Source organism: Ictalurus punctatus, chromosome 2, assembly GCF_001660625.3.
Source record: "Ictalurus punctatus breed USDA103 chromosome 2, Coco_2.0, whole genome shotgun sequence".
NCBI lineage: Eukaryota > Metazoa > Chordata > Actinopteri > Siluriformes > Ictaluridae > Ictalurus > Ictalurus punctatus.
In genome coordinates, this window is record NC_030417.2 from 23142147 (window position 1) to 23158008 (window position 15862).

The following is a 15862-nucleotide window of genomic DNA, read 5'->3' on the forward strand; positions in this document are numbered from 1 at the left end:
CTTATTTATGGAATCCCCCAAAAAGTTATTAATAAGGTAAACAATATTACTAAATACATGCAATGATTACAAGGTAAATAAAAATAAATAAATAAAATGCTTTTAATTAAGTCTTAAAATGTCAAACAGTCTATAAAAGACATTTAACTTAACTTTATTTTGCTTTCCATGTATCTTTTACTTAACTTTTTACTTTTAATCTTCACTTATTTGTATTTGATCAGTTCCAGCACATATTTAGTCTGTAATACATGCAACATTTCCTATTTTCATTACTTCTTATATGATAATAAGAGGGGTATGTCCAAACCTCTCCAGGTGTTAGTATCTGATGGTTAATGCAGACTAGAGCAACTGAAAGTGTCAGTGTTGACCATATTGTCATTTTGCCTGTTGCTGCTTGACCACACCATGCTTTCATCAATGTCATCATTTAAAGGCACCTAGAATATTTTCAGTATCTACTTCAACCTGTTGATGAGTTTTAAATGTAATAACATGATACATTTTGTAGCCCCAAAAGGAAAGACTGGGAGATTTTTCTTCTGAAATACTTTTATAAATTGATACTTAAATGGTTCCCTTGCAATACCATGCAATACGTTATGCTCCCCATAATAGATCCGCGTCTCCTCGCAGCAATGTAGTGGTGAAGTACAGTTGTCGGACATGCCTTTGTCTAGCACAAATGGGTGCTCCATTCCTACTGTGTGATCTATTTATTTTTTGAGAGAATATTTAATCGGATATTGTGCAGAACCTCAATCTGATAAGCAAAAAAACCTAGCATAGATGCTGTTAGGGGTGCTTCTAAGATTGGGAGACCAAGGGAGTACAAAGGCATTAACAGTATGGCCCACCTAAGGATATGCATCTACTTATATTACAGTACATGTAAATTTCAGAAAAGTGACTGCATGAATTAGAAAAGTGAATTATTTTTTTCCACGTCTCCTGAATGTCCAATATTTGCATCCAAATGACATCTTTACATGGTGCAAAACAAGTTTATATGGCATTATTATAGAGGTCCTTTCAATGTTGTACACAGAAAAGTCCATGTATCTTCATATAGATAAAGACATTCAGCTCTGCATGTTTTTATTTTATTTTATTGACCCTGCCACATTTGTTTATGTTCTTGATAATGAAAACTCTCTCCGCTAGTAAACTGACTTTCCTGAAATACATCAACCCAACTAAAATATAGTCTCCTTAATGTTATTTTATTTTATGGCTTAAATATGGTGGCACTATTCCTCAACTATAATAATTGAGCACTTCTTGTGCACAGTTATTAGTCAATGATGCATTAGATATTCCCCAGGTAAATAAGACATGTCGTAGCATTCCTTATTTTTCATTTCCTAAGAAATTAGGAAATGCTTAAACATGTGCAGGGACCCATGAGAACTATAAAGTTATTTTTAATTTATTTGAAACTTTAGCAAATGAATAAAATATACTTATATTTTTAACTCACTATAATCAATGTTTGTATTCATTTATTTTTTAACTCATTAGATAACATATTAATGACTGTTATTTTAGATGGGTTCATAGTGAAAATACGGTGCCTTGAATAAGTATTCACCACTGTTGAGCATTTCCACATTTTGTAGTGTGGTAACCTGAAACTAAAACAGATTTATCTGTCATGAATTAACACAATACTGAAGTGGGGGCCTCTTGTTGACTTTTGGTGGATGGCCTACTCTAGGCAGATCCGTGGTGCCATATTCTTTAAATTCTTTTAAATAATGGATGTTCAAAGATTGGGATTTTTTTTTAAATAAGCAAAATGTCATTGATACTTTTCCATAACTGTCATAACAGACTTGTTTTGATAGTTCCTTGGTCTTCAGGATACTGTGTTTAGATATGTTCCCAAATAAGCTCTGGGGCCTTCCATCAACTGATGAATTTGTACTGAGATCATGTGACACTATCAGCACACAGATGACTCTATTCAACCAACTATGTGTCTTTTGATGGCACCTGATTGTACCAGAGCTAATTTAGGGGTTATGTAGAGTAGTGGTGAATACTTATCTTATTACAGCATCTTTTATATCCCACTTCAATATTATGGGATATTTTGTGTAGATTCATGACGTATAATCTCAATTAAATCCATTTCAGTTGTCGGGTTCTAACACTATATAATGTGACTAAAGTTCAAGAGTGTGAATACTTATGCAAGCCAATCTGTTAGAGGTACATTCCAGGAAGGTGAAGGAAATATTGGAAGTCACTGAAAGTATAAAATGTCTATCTTTATAGGTGTCTTTGACGTTCTAATTTGAGACAATTTACATGTAAAACAATTACGAAAGCTTGTACATTAACCTGATGATCCAGTCTGTCATAGCAATAGCATAAAACATTTTTTAGCCACATATAAAAAAGGGAAATTCATTGAACCTGGCAGTACCTGAAACTCCTGATCCAGTTTCTTCTCAATCCAGTCAGTGACATGGGCAAAAGTGACCTCCCTCTCACCAAGCTTAGGTCGGGCTTTCAGCTCAAGGTGAGGAGGCCTTCTGAAGCCATACCTGTAGACAAAAGAGCACCTGACAATCTCACTATCCAGCCACCAAATCTACAATTACATGCCACCCATGCCAACAGACTATTTGGAAGATGTACAAGAAGAATGCCTTTTCTTCTAACCTCAAAAGTAAGCACTTGGAGTTTTCTGGACATTCATGGATGAGACAAAAATAAAGCTTTTTGGTAACAAATTCAATTAAGGTGGGTTTGGCTTGAAAAGAAGTATGGTTATACAGATAAGAAACTAATCCACACTGTAAAGGATCTGTGATGTTGTGGGACTGCTTTTTCTCCAAAGGCCCTGGAAACCCTAATAGGATGCATGGCATCATGGACCACATGAACTACCAATAGATTCTAAGTGAAAATCCGACAGCCTCTGCCAAGAAACTACAGATGGGTCATGCTTGGATCTTCCAGCAAGACAATGAGCTAAAACCTGCACCAAAATCCACACACAAGCCACAGAATCAAGCTTTTGACATGCCTATCCCAGTCCCCTGATCTAAACCCCATTCAAAACCTGTGTGGTGAGCTGAAGAGCACAACAAGAGATGATATATGACCCTGGAGGATCTGGAGAGATGGTGTATTGAGGGGTCTCTTTATTCTTTTATACCATCAAACATTACAGGAGAAAACTCTTATGTGCTGTTATTTTGGTTGGACAAAGTATTTTTTGTGCCAGTGCAGGGGTGCCAGTAAATGTGCCACACATTTTTGTTAAAAAAAAAAATGTTTCATTAGTCTATTTTGTCTTCAATTAAAAGTTAGGTAGCTCTCACATTTTCAGTTTGAGATTAAACAGTTGAAGATCAAAATAAACCCATCTTTAGTTAGCATGTCAATAATTCTGGAGCTGACTGTCCATAGTCTTCAAAAGTCCATATTCTGTTCATACTTATTAATGGATGTATTCTGTGTTTTTAGTTAATTACAACTTTGGTGATTCTGCTAAAATCGCCTTTTTGTTTAATAATTTAAAAAGATACTTTCATTTCTCTCATGTCAAAATAACCTAAATGTAATTTGTGTAATCTGAATGATTTTTTAAAATTATGCTTCATTCGAGAAATTAAGTCAATTATGAAATTTCTTGCTTGTAATGCTTACAAAACAATGCATGTTAAACATTTTTTGCATTCCTCCACTACTGTTAAAATTTTAATGCGTTACTTTGATTGAAACAGAACAAAATGGTTAACTAACTTGGTCTTTAAGTCCCATAGACTACCTGCAACGGCCATCCAAAGTAAATGTTACAAGGCAAGAGCCGTTTTTTTTTTGTAAAAGGTCAACACTCATGATAAACAAAAAACAAAAACAACAACAACAACCACTGCATTAACCTCATACCATATTCTGTCTGTAGGGGGAGGTGGAATGTTGATGGCCAGCACGCCTTGGCACTCTTGCACTTCCACAGTGAGGAGAAGAGGAGTGTTGGACATCTCCTCCATCTTCTTCTTTATGAACTCCGTCTCAGTGGCCTTCTGAAAATACTTTGACTTTGCAATCTTGTCTACAAAGCGCATGATCTTGCTCGGCCGGTGTCCTCCGACGAAACTGCAGAATAATGTGAGAAAGTATATAGACGGTTAGGTTCATTACTAACTTTTTATATTTATTGTTTGCAGAAGTTGATAGAGCTGTAGAGCGAAGACAAAGACAAAGAGACAGACAATCTACATGTATATATTGGAAGAGGCATCAACTGAAGCATATACTATAGCTGAACAGATTATGTGTTGAACAGTCTGGCAGTCCATGACTTTCTGGTTTCTAGCATAGAAATGTAACCACAGATCTTATGCACACCAGAATTATTTCCTATTGGCACAAGCAACAACTTTCTGTACAGCATTTCGTTACAGATTGAGAGTTTTTACTAAATAAAGTGGGTCAATGCGAGTATGTGATTAATGTCTCATTAACTTCATATAATTATTGTGTTTCCAAAAGACAACAGTAATACCTCCTAATGTGAACTCTGCATTTTCACTCACCCCTCTGTCCCCGGCATTTCAGGTACTTCTGTTGGATCCTCCTCATCAGATGATCCAGCACTGGACGACTCCTCGTCGCTGTCAGCCAGGCAGTATGTACGTGGTCTGGGCCTAACAAACACACACACAGTTTTTTTGTTTTTATCTATTCCTTTGGTCATTTCCTTTTCTGCGTCTGGATCCATTTGCTAAAAATGCCTGATTAGTGCACACATCTGCACCTTCTGTTCAGTAGCTAGCAACTAGTATACCAAGGCTATGCAGGAGAAGCATGGATATTAAACATTTAGTTACTACATACTCCAGGGCTACTAGATATTTCACTGATGATTTTCAAGCATTTGAGTTATCGTGTAACACAAGTTACAGTGCTGCACCATCTCGGTCATGGTTATAGCTTATATTATTAATTGGTGCAGTATAATAATGAAACTGAGATATCAGGAGATGGGCAGAGTGCAGGCTTGACTCACCAATAACAGAACACATCCATCATGTCCATATGGGGCAGGAAAGAGAAGAGAAGAGAGAGAGAGAGAGAGAAAGGCAAGAAAGATACATGCACAAAAAACGTTAGTTAAAAGCAATACTTTTACACTAAGGCAGACTAAAAGATTAATTTATTAAGGCCTTGGCTTTTTAAAAAAAATGGTGCCTGAAACTAGGGAGAGTGAAAATACACACACACACACACACACACACACACACACACAGACACACACAAGCAAAATAAAAAGCAAAAATAGAAAAAGCAGATTTTCATAATATTAAAACCTTTAAACTCATTTCCCATGTAAAATAAGACTATAGAAATTATAAATAATTCAGTGCATAGTACTGACCTTTTTGAACAATATCAGTAGTTTTTGTTTCTTTTCCCACATATTTGCTACTAACTGTATAGTCACATAACAGATATGTGCAATACATTGCCACTCCAAAACTTCTTACATGCCATTCCACACTCCTTACCCCTCTTTTCCTTGTTCTCCACAGCTCTCTCCCTCCTTCCCAAGCCTGGCCAGATTCATCTTGGTCTCCAGCGTCATCAGGAAAGAACCAGTGTATGAGATCTCCAAGTCAAACCACAGACCTACAGGGGAATTAAATGGTCTGCACTTATATAGCACTTTTTAAACTTAGTGGTTAAATGTACTTATATAGCGCTTTACACTGGTTCTCATTCACCCATTCAAACACACTCACACACCAATGGTAGCAGAGCTGCCATGCAAGGCGCGAACTTGCCATCGGGAGCAACTTGGGGTTTCAGTTTCTTGCTCAAGGACACTTCGGCATGTGGAGTCATGAGGGTCATCGATTCGCCAACCCTACGATTAGTGAACAACCCGCTCTACCACCTGAACCACAGCTGCCCTCACAGGATGAATAATCAAGACTAATTCACTAAGTGCTCCCATGCTGCACTTTATTATTTTTTTTGTTAATTCCCAGCCAATAGGTAGCGTTCCCATGTCTCACACTACCAATTGGGTCTAAAACAAGGCTAAAACATTCTCCAAAACATGTGAAGTCAACTCATGTTTTCAACTTGCTGCTCACACTACAAACCAGTGCAGCTGAACACACTCGTAGTAAAGTGCTAACTTCCCTATTCTGTATACATGAACTCATAGAAACCCATGATTGGCTAGTGTCACTGTGATTGACAAAGGAGAGAGTAATGTCATCCCTCCAACCCAGAGAGTTAGGGCTAATTCTGTTTCCAGCCACAGATGGCTGTGACATTGTCAGGGTTCGAGCTCATGATCTCCAAACGCTTTCTTCTTGCGCCACTCAGGAGCCCTCTAACAACACTGCAATGAGACTACATCGTTATCACAAGTAGCAACTTTGCAACTTTGTAATTGTGATAATGAAGCACTGGATTCTGCAACACTGAATTCTAGACTATATATCATGAATTAATAACACTACAGTCAATGCATATCGAATGATGAAGCCCTTTCCTAGGAAGATACAAGTTTGGCTTGGTTCTCTAGTAAAACCTTCTTGGGCAAAGTAGATGCTTTGCTATTGAGAACTTACACTGCTGCTCCTTGGGGTCTGTTCTAATTGTGGCAAAACTTCCCTCCCCCTGAGCCTGCAAAAGGTCAGTTCTCAGATGCTGTCAGTGCCTCTGAGCCAATCAGAACTGATCCTTTGAGCTCTGTGGGCAGCAAGAGATAAGTTCACCATCTCAGCAGGAGCATGGCTACAGCCTCTCACATTCTCAATATAGGTGGGAAGTGCACACTGCAGGAAATGGTCACAGCCTAATCCTGCCATAAAGAACATTGCTAAGGGCTACTTTTCAAATTTGGTAGAATAATTTCAGTTATCCCAGGCTACATGAGTCACATAGCTGGGTAGATTTAGACTGCATTACAAAATGTTATTATGTCATTCTCAAGTGTCTCTTCATTCTGGTTTTAAACTAAAAAGAATTCCATCAGGATACCAATTTGTGTCTGGATTGTAGTGTTGATTAAGTGTTAATTACTATTGTTAAAATGTCTGGTCAAGTCTCTGGTAGTATGCTTTTCATGAAATTTGGACAGTTAGGACAATTAGGACAGTCTCAGCTACCTTCACAATAATTTTGGTGTATACCACTAAGCCCTCTAGTGCCACCAATATGGCAAAAAACTACTCGATAGAATGTCATTGAGGCATGGTTCCACTTTTGTCTGATTCTTTGAGCCAAGCCGAGTTCACTGGACAATTGAATGATGTTCCAATATTTTACATTTTTTTCACTTCTTTTCCGAATAATTTTGTCCAATCACCACCAAATTTGGCATGCAGCATTGTAACACCAGCAAAAAAAATTTTGTTTCTCTAAATTTTCATATACAGGATGGTTTGCACATAACAAGCAAACAAGTTTGCTGGCAAAACTGCCAAACAGGAAGTGAGTTCGCATCTCACCAAACTTGGTGGATCACTGAAGGACCTCATCCTAGGGATCTCCAAAAAGATTTGTCTAATTTCACCTCTAGGTGGTAGAATAAATAAATTTGTAAAATTGCTTGCAACAGGACATCTACATTCTTGTTTTTCTTGAGTCGCTTAAAAATTTGAGTATTCTTGATTTAGAAATTTGTGATTTTTCAAATAGGAAGTCAGTCTTTTTGAATTTTAACAAAAACATTTCTTTTTGGGAGATGAACCCGTCAATCCATCGCTAAGGGGTGGGGACACAAAGTGCTTGGCCCCCTTAATTGCGGCAGCTCATTCTGGCATTGTGGCAAATAAAGACCTGTTGATTAGGTTCTCATGTACCAAATACTTGTACACGATTGATTGGAATTGCTTGGATGTTTGCACATACAAACCATTCAATCCATACAAATCTATCTATAGTGGAATCAAGCACAAGTCAAAGGCTTACCTTGATGGTCCACTGATGGTTTGGAGGCCTTAAGAATCTTGGGAATAGCCATGCCCATGTCCAGCTCAGTCAGTGTCAGCTCGTTCATGAAGTACGGCAGCTTGAATTTTAAAATACCAGTTTTAGCATCAAAACACCTAAATACCTAAAAAAAAAACCTCAAGAAAACAAGGGCTGAAAAACATACCCGGATTTTACTCAGCTTCATTTGGATCTTTTTGGAGACCATATCAGCCCAGTACTTCTCCCTGAGGAAGTCCCAGAAGATGCGGCCCAGTAGGGCGTTGACCCAGGCCTCAGACTCAGCCTCTGTGCCAGGACCTGCTGGGAACTGGAAGCAAGCCCAGATGGAAATTATTTGCATGAGCTCATGAACAGTGCTTGCAGAACAAAATAGATTAGTTGGCACATTAAAATACCACATCACAAACTGAATAAATAATGCTGAAAGCTTGGATAATTTTCAGCTTTGGGCCTTGAGTCATCCATACTACAAATGGTGTAACTGTAACAGAATGTTCAAGATTCCTTAAATAACCAAGGGCTTCAACAGGAACAAGGAGCACCAGATCAGGCTTCAGGTAAATGTTGGGTTGATAACTGTCACAAAAAGATATGTACATATAGTGGATATTTAAAAAAAAAACTATACACACCCCTGTTAAAATTGCAGATTTTTGTAACCAAGATAAAGCATGTCAGATCTTTTTCATCCTTTAATGTGATATAGCAACCCACAAAATTCAAGTTAAAACAAACAGGAAAGGTTTTAGGGGAAAAAGAAGAAAAACAAAAACCTAGCATAAGTGTACACACCCTTTTATAATGGGGCATGTAACTTCGCTTAGAATCACATTCAAACTCATGTTCAAAAGTAATTATCATACACCTGTCATCAATGAAGTGATTCTGATTAACCCCAAATATAGACGAGTTGTTTCTGAGGATTTTCTTGACATCTTCCTGGATTCATCAGACTGCTGAAGCCCCGGTCCACAAAGAGTTTACAAAGCATGTATAGGATCTCATTGTCGAAAGGTATTGATCAGGACAGGGGTACAAATAAATTTCCAAACTTTTTTTGTGTGCATTTTTACATTACAAAAACCTAAAATATTAACGTGGTATGTAAACATTTTATGTACACTCTATATAATAAAGAATATACTGTATGCAGTTGTATGATTGGTATGCAAGCTTGGCCTGTGTTTATGGACAAGTCTGTTCACAAAAATGATAATTTGTGAGGTCAGTTTGTGCACTACAAAATTTGTGATCATTTGGGTTAACTGTAGATGGGATTTGTCCATGTGGTGATCTGTACCTTCGTTGCGCTCCTCGGACTGCTATCAGTACTGTGAAGAGGGCTGGGATTTGGGCTCCCTGAAGAGTGGCTGATATATTTAGCCATGTAGACATTGTAGTCCAGTACTTTTTGTTTGACGTCCTTCTGCCGTGGTTTAGGCTGTATCACATCATCTAGACTGCCCTGACTACTGCTGCAACTGTGAGACAAAGCGCCTGCTTGGCTGCTCCCACTGCTGTAGGAGGGGAGGCAAGCTGTGGATGGAGAGAACATCCAAACTTTTGTACATAAACCAGATACGCAGGAAGGAAAACAGCAGAGAGTAATCCGTTAACTCCATAGAAGTAATCAGCAATTGTAGGACCCTATATTGTTTTAGCTTGATGTTCTATTTTAGCGCGATCAGGGCCGTTTCTTCCTATAAGTGGTATAAGCAGTTTCTTAGGGCCCCCGGACCACCAGGGGGAACATGATTTTTTAAAATAGATATTGAAAAAATTTATGTTACTATCTTTTGGAAAAAGTTTATGAATCAGGCAGTCACAGGGGACCCTTCAAAATGTATGAAAAATAATTGAAACTTCAATTTACATTACTAAATTAGTAATTATTTACGAATGAAGTAGCGGTCAGGCAGAAATTATTTGATTTACTTGATTTGTCTACTTTCTTGGTTCCACTTGGTGAAATGGAAAAGGTTAGTGGCTAACTAGCTAGCTAACAAGTAAGAAGAGTTAGATAGTATACAGTATCTTGTTTAACTGTTTTTACTTTAAGTTGTCCCTGCCCCCAAATGTTCAGAAGCGGCCCTGAGAATGATCGTGGACATTCACTCAGGCTCTAGTCTTACATGCAAGCAGGCCAGAGGGTTTCCTGATCTCAGCCTTGAGCCTGGAGGCTAGCAGCATCCTCCTGAACCATTCTTCCTTCTCTCTTCCTGTCCTCCCGAACAGGTACAGGATAGGGTCTGTGGGGCGCTTGGTGTCCTCACTACCCACTACCCCCTCAGTCCTTTCACCTGAAGCAAGGACTTTCTCATCCTCAGATTCAGTTTGGTCCCCCTTCGACATGAAGTCATCCTGTTTGGCCAGCTCAATGCAAATGGGATATTTTTTGTTCCACACACGTTTTCTGGCCAGGCTGTGGGGCACCAGGTAAATCTGTGGGACCAACCACAATTAGTTTTTCTTACCATCATATGTCTTGTGTTTTATGAGCAGAATAGGCAGCTGGTATTATATGATGCTCTTGTTACATCACTTGCAACTAAAATTGCTCGCCTGAAGCAACAAATGAATGTTCTCAATATGCGATCTTTTAAAAAGGTCAATTATACTACAAAACCAACCAACAAGTTAACCAAAAATCACAAATGCCAGCTGTAATCAGTGCAAAATTAATGATAACTGGCAGCAAAAACCTTCTTAGCTATGTTAGCGGCACAGACGGTGTAATTGGTGTCCCACCTTGCTGTTGGTCAGGTCATAGATCTTCTGGCTGATGTATGTGATGTCTGGTTTGGGCTCATTGAAGGTGGCACGGCGGGGAACATTGCGGTTGGGTTTGGAGAGACGTAGCACAGAGCCTTCAAGACGCACATATACTGAATGGGTAAGCGTGGCGTGGTAGGCCTCTGGGTCATAGCTGTAAATCTCGTTCATCCAACCCTTAACATAGCAAATATCACAAAAGGTTATCATGTATAGAGTTAAGTTAACATCAAGGTAGTTTTGAAATCGGCTCAGGTTTGTGCATTTAGATGAGGCTGTTTTGTCATGGATATGCTTATTGAATGAATATTTAAAAAAAAACTGCATAAATATTTATTTACTTGTTATTATTCTATTTAGACTTCATGGAAGAGATCAGATTAGATAATAAGATGTGAAAAAGTCAGATCTTACTTTGAAGCATGCTAAAATATAAAATAGGCAACTTCTTTGGCATATGGGCATAAAAGGCATATGCCTTTTTTTGTTAAGCCTTTGTTTACAGGAATTACTGTTGTTAGTTACCACTTCAGTGCTAAAACATACTGTACTGACACATAAGGAATGTGACTGAATGCATTTCTTTTCTGTTGTGGTAGTCTATAGCAGAATTAATATCAAGCTTACATCTTGCACTTTCCTTGGTAATTTTTAAAGATGCTATGATGGATTAACATTTTTAATACTGTCCCAGCCTAGTGGCAGTCAAATTATTTAACTGAAATCTCTACTCTGAAACACATTAAATATTTTAAATTAAATATGTTAAATATAAGATATCATGTGCTTAGCAATTTTGTTGCTAATGTGTTGGTTGGTGCTGTATTTTTGTTATCCCTGTTAGAAGTTAGAGGTTGTCAGCCATGCTGATGTGAAAGGAGAACGTTGCTAGCACAGTTAAGTGGCATTTTAATAAGAGAAAAAAAATGTAAATAATGTCAAACATAAGGGATAATGGTCAAGTTTCACTGTCACTTCCTCCTAAAAACACAAGCACATAGACATTCAACGTCATATTAATGTGAAAATCAATGTAGAAGAACAATGTAGTGGAAACAGCAAACGTTGAACAGAATGCAAAGTGCTGTTGTGGCTTTGAAAGAGCAAGGAAGTAAAAGGAAGGGAAATATTAACATGAAGATAAATTAAAGGTTGAAAAAAGGTAACGAGCAACAGCACTGGCTGAGACACTTGGCTTGTGCACCTCAGCCAGTGTTGCTGCTTGCCACCTTTTTCCATTGACGATGAAATGTTTAAAAAAATAATAATAATAATAAAAAAGACTGAGAGGAGGGTGGTGCAGAAACTCTTCAGCATCATGGAAACACTGCTCACCCACTACACAACACAGTACTATAACACCATACACCACAGGAGACCTTTTCTCCCACTGGTAATAAAACTACAGGGAGAAGTTATCTAAAACCCATGTACAAATTCTATTTTATTTTCACATAAACAATACTGTGCAAAAGCACATGCAAAGAAATGCTTTCAAGTAAAGGTGCCTTCAAAAATAATGAAATTAAACATTTCTACATAAAAAGAAATACTATAAAGTTTTTCCTGCCAATTTAGCCAATTGACTTTACGTTGTGCCTAACAATGCCCTCATCAGTGATAAAATTACTGTAACACATGTGCCCTCTTATGGCTTATTGCTTTAGTAAAAAACATACAAATTTGCTGTACTGGTACATCTCTTTCTGCATGACAACTTAAAATATTATTTTATGTTCACAGGTAATACATTTTTTTTTTTTTTTACAAAATCGAGCAGAATAAGAGGTCACATAGTGCATGACATATAAACTTTGGCAGAACAACAGCTGGATAAGGTCATGCTGTGTGCTATTAAAATCCTGATTGTAAAAGCAGACAAAATATAGTACTAGGACCTACCTTATAGATGATTGGCTCTTTGATGTCTAGAGGCACCCCATTCCAGCGTTCTCTCTTACATCGTCTGAAGCGAGGTCCCCAAGAAGAACTACGTGGAGCTGACAGCCACACCACCAATATTGCTAACATGAAGCCTGCAGCTACTCCAAGCAAAACACCACCTATGTATGTGGGCAATGGCAAAACAAAGTAGCCGTACACAACAGAAATGAGAAGGATGAGACCATTATGTGGTATGGTCGGAGGCACTTCTTCCTCCTCCTCCTCCTCCTCCTCACCCCCCTCAGTTGGTTCTTCGCTGCATGCTGTGCTACCCAGCTGGAGGTGGGCTGAGTTGCCAAGGTCACCATCGGCTTCCGTGTCTGTGCAGAGTTCGAAATCTTCACTGTAGAGCTCACAGAACTCTTCATCTTCCTGCCTGGCCAAGGCTGACATAAAGCACCTGTCTAGGCCTAGTGAGGGTGACTTAAATATAACATTGGTGGCTATCCCTGGTGGACTGTCACCCTCAAAGTCATCTTCCTCTTTGATGCAATAGTCAGTTTTGCTTTCCAGGTGGCCATTGAGGGCTGTAAGACTACAGAGCTCCGAGGTGCTAGATGAGAGACTTTTTGGATGTTGGGCTCCCCACGCTGTCCCAGTTGTTGAACCTCCACTAGCAGTACTTCCTCCTTCCTCACCAATAATCTTGCTAAGCAGCTGCAGCGGTTCACACATTACCTCGGAGAGACGCCGCTTGGTATCTTCAATGCGTGCTTCAACTTCCTGTACCTTGAAGAAGGAACGACCATCAGGCGAAGCAACGGGCGAGGATGGCGCTGTTTTAGAGTCACCACTGGCAGTGGCAGTGACACGAGGTTGGGTAAAAGGTTTGAAGAGGTGTAGGTTACGACGGGAATCAGGAGGCCGGTGTGCTGGGGTTTCCTGTTCAAGACGGGCTGTGTCAGTGGACAAAGATTTGACTAGAGTCTTCATCAGATGTCTGTGTCGCATAGGCTGAGGGGCAGTTGCTGAAGGGACACCTTCACGAGGCTCCACCTCAGTGGAGAGAGACCTCACGAGGCTGAGGAATGGCCTTGAGTGCACAGCTGTGGCCTTGACTGGAGACGAAGTGGAAGAGGCAGAGTAAGTGGCAGGTGGAGGGAGTTGGGTCCAGTGCTCTGAGGGCCAGGAGGAGCTAGAAGGGCTACAAGTGGAAGAGGAGCCAAGGCTTGTGAATAATGGCTGGATGGCTAAGGCTGAGCTTTGGGTATGGGTGACCACCGAAGATGATGATGTCATAGCAGAAGACACGGGGGGCACACCTGAACCTAGTCCTGTTCCTGTGCCTTCAAACAGCAACTCCTCGCTGGCCTCCAAAGCTGTGACTATGCCCTGGTCATCCCCATCCAGAGCAGATGTGGACACAGCCAACTTGTAGAGCTCTTCATCCTCCTCTTCCTCCTCCTTGCCCTGGGATGAGAAATGGATGGTGATTGTGTCACGGGAGAGCGAGCGTTGCACATGTAGTTTTGGACCTGAGGATGGCCGGAGAAATGAGGATGACGAGGAAGGTAGGTGGCTGGGTGTGTCCACATTGCTGCCTCCCTGACTGGTCATGGCAGCACTCCAGAAGGCTCAGAGCCTGTGGTCAAAAGGAAAGGAAGCCATATGAAAACAAATTTTAAGTCCTGGCAGATATCACAAATACCACCAGCAATCTCAATCTTATAATCAGAGTACCGTGTAATACAAATTCATATGGGGTTTTCAAAACAGCAAGACAATTTTTCTAAAAAAAAAACAAAAAAAACAACAAAACAAAACAAAACAGAACCCATCATATATAAAGAACAGGCCTCCAACACTGAAAATGAGAAGAAAACATTTTTGCAGCCTAATGAACAAAAAACTGTAAAAGGCACTGAGTCCAAGAATCCAAATGGAGAACCCTGAGGCTCTCATACATTACAGTTAATCAAAGTGGATGGCTGTGCAATCTACTGTCATCTCAAGACTAGACACAGTGTGCCTGTAAAATTGAATAACGAGAAACCAAGAAGAAGTTACACGTAACAATGCATTTATTATTATTAGAGTGCCACAACAATTGATCACAATTGCCACAGCAATTGGGACAATTCAACAAATAAGTTGTAATGTGCCCTCCTCCACTTGAAGTGATCCCCCCCCTCCTTCAAAAGACTACACCCGACATAGTAAGAAATCTGAGGTCACAGTCCTTGACCTACACCTAAAACCAACCCAAAACTACAGCAGTAATTAAACATTACTTTTGTTGAAATGAACAACATAAAAATATAATCTAATACAGTTTATGATCATATTTTAGTGATATTTCTCATTAAATTTACTTTCTTTGAGGTCTGGAAGAGCTTCATAGCAGAGAGAAAAACATTAGAACTCTTATCAAAGAGGATAAATGAAAGAATAGCTATTTTGCTTTATATGTGTGAAATAGGAAGAGAGAAAGAGGAAGAGAGTGATACTATATTTATTTATTTATTTTTGCATTTTTGAAGTTTGGGCCAAATGGTTAATCAGCAAGCATGCTGTGGAGAACTACATTTTGCTTGATGATTTTTAAATAAAGGAATCCCCAGTCCAAGCCATATCTTCAAAGAATGTTTTAAATTCCTAATGGTTGTTAGGTCACTGCTACATGTTTAAATAAGGTCTATGTTTACACATGACTGCCTGTTCAGCCTACAGTGAAATAGAATAATAACTGATTTGGGATCCGGGGTGGCACAACAGTAGTGAACTAAAATGTGTTGAACCATTACTTTAACTGTAACGTTATTGTATCTGACCATATATTACATATCATGACGTGTATCGTATCATCTGAAAGAGGGCGATTCACAACCCTACCTACAATAACTAACTCTACTGTACCTTGGTCTTCCCAGTCACAGAACTCTATAGGAGCAGAAGTTGTAGGGTAAAACAGTTCAACGTTGTACTATTCCTGGTTGCTGCAATGCAAAATTACTCAAAAGAGTATGAATTATATTAGCAAGCATGCCTGTCCTAGTCTAACATTATAGCTCATCTCAGTTTTGGAAAGTTAAAGCCCCTTACAGCTCTTACAGTTACAGCCTCTTAAGTATTTATTTCCGTTAATACTTACAAATCCACTAAACATATCATTCATCAAGTCAAATCAAATCAAATGTCATCTAAATCAAGTCAAATCCAGTACCTTGTT

At 39.1% G+C, this 15862-nt stretch overlaps 1 protein-coding gene across 2 annotated transcripts in view; it reads right to left on the reverse strand.

The window, feature by feature from the left end:
* Positions 1-15862, reverse strand: part of tex2 (testis expressed 2) — a 33815-nt gene that overhangs the window by 3502 nt on the left and 14451 nt on the right. Inside the window, exons 3-12 of one of the 2 annotated variants that reach the window (XM_017491493.3) lie at positions 12652-14275; positions 10726-10926; positions 10110-10419; positions 9278-9513; positions 8141-8284; positions 7954-8053; positions 5532-5652; positions 4560-4664; positions 3910-4119; positions 2435-2555 (exon numbers count right to left, since the gene is read on the reverse strand). In XM_017491493.3, the coding sequence (XP_017346982.1) occupies positions 2435-2555; positions 3910-4119; positions 4560-4664; positions 5532-5652; positions 7954-8053; positions 8141-8284; positions 9278-9513; positions 10110-10419; positions 10726-10926; positions 12652-14250 (3147 nt within the window). In that variant the 5' untranslated portion in view covers positions 14251-14275. Of the gene's footprint in view, positions 1-2434; positions 2556-3909; positions 4120-4559; positions 4671-5531; positions 5653-7953; positions 8054-8140; positions 8285-9277; positions 9514-10109; positions 10420-10725; positions 10927-12651; positions 14276-15862 lie in introns of both variants that reach the window. The other variant, XM_017491484.3, reaches the window with a different exon arrangement.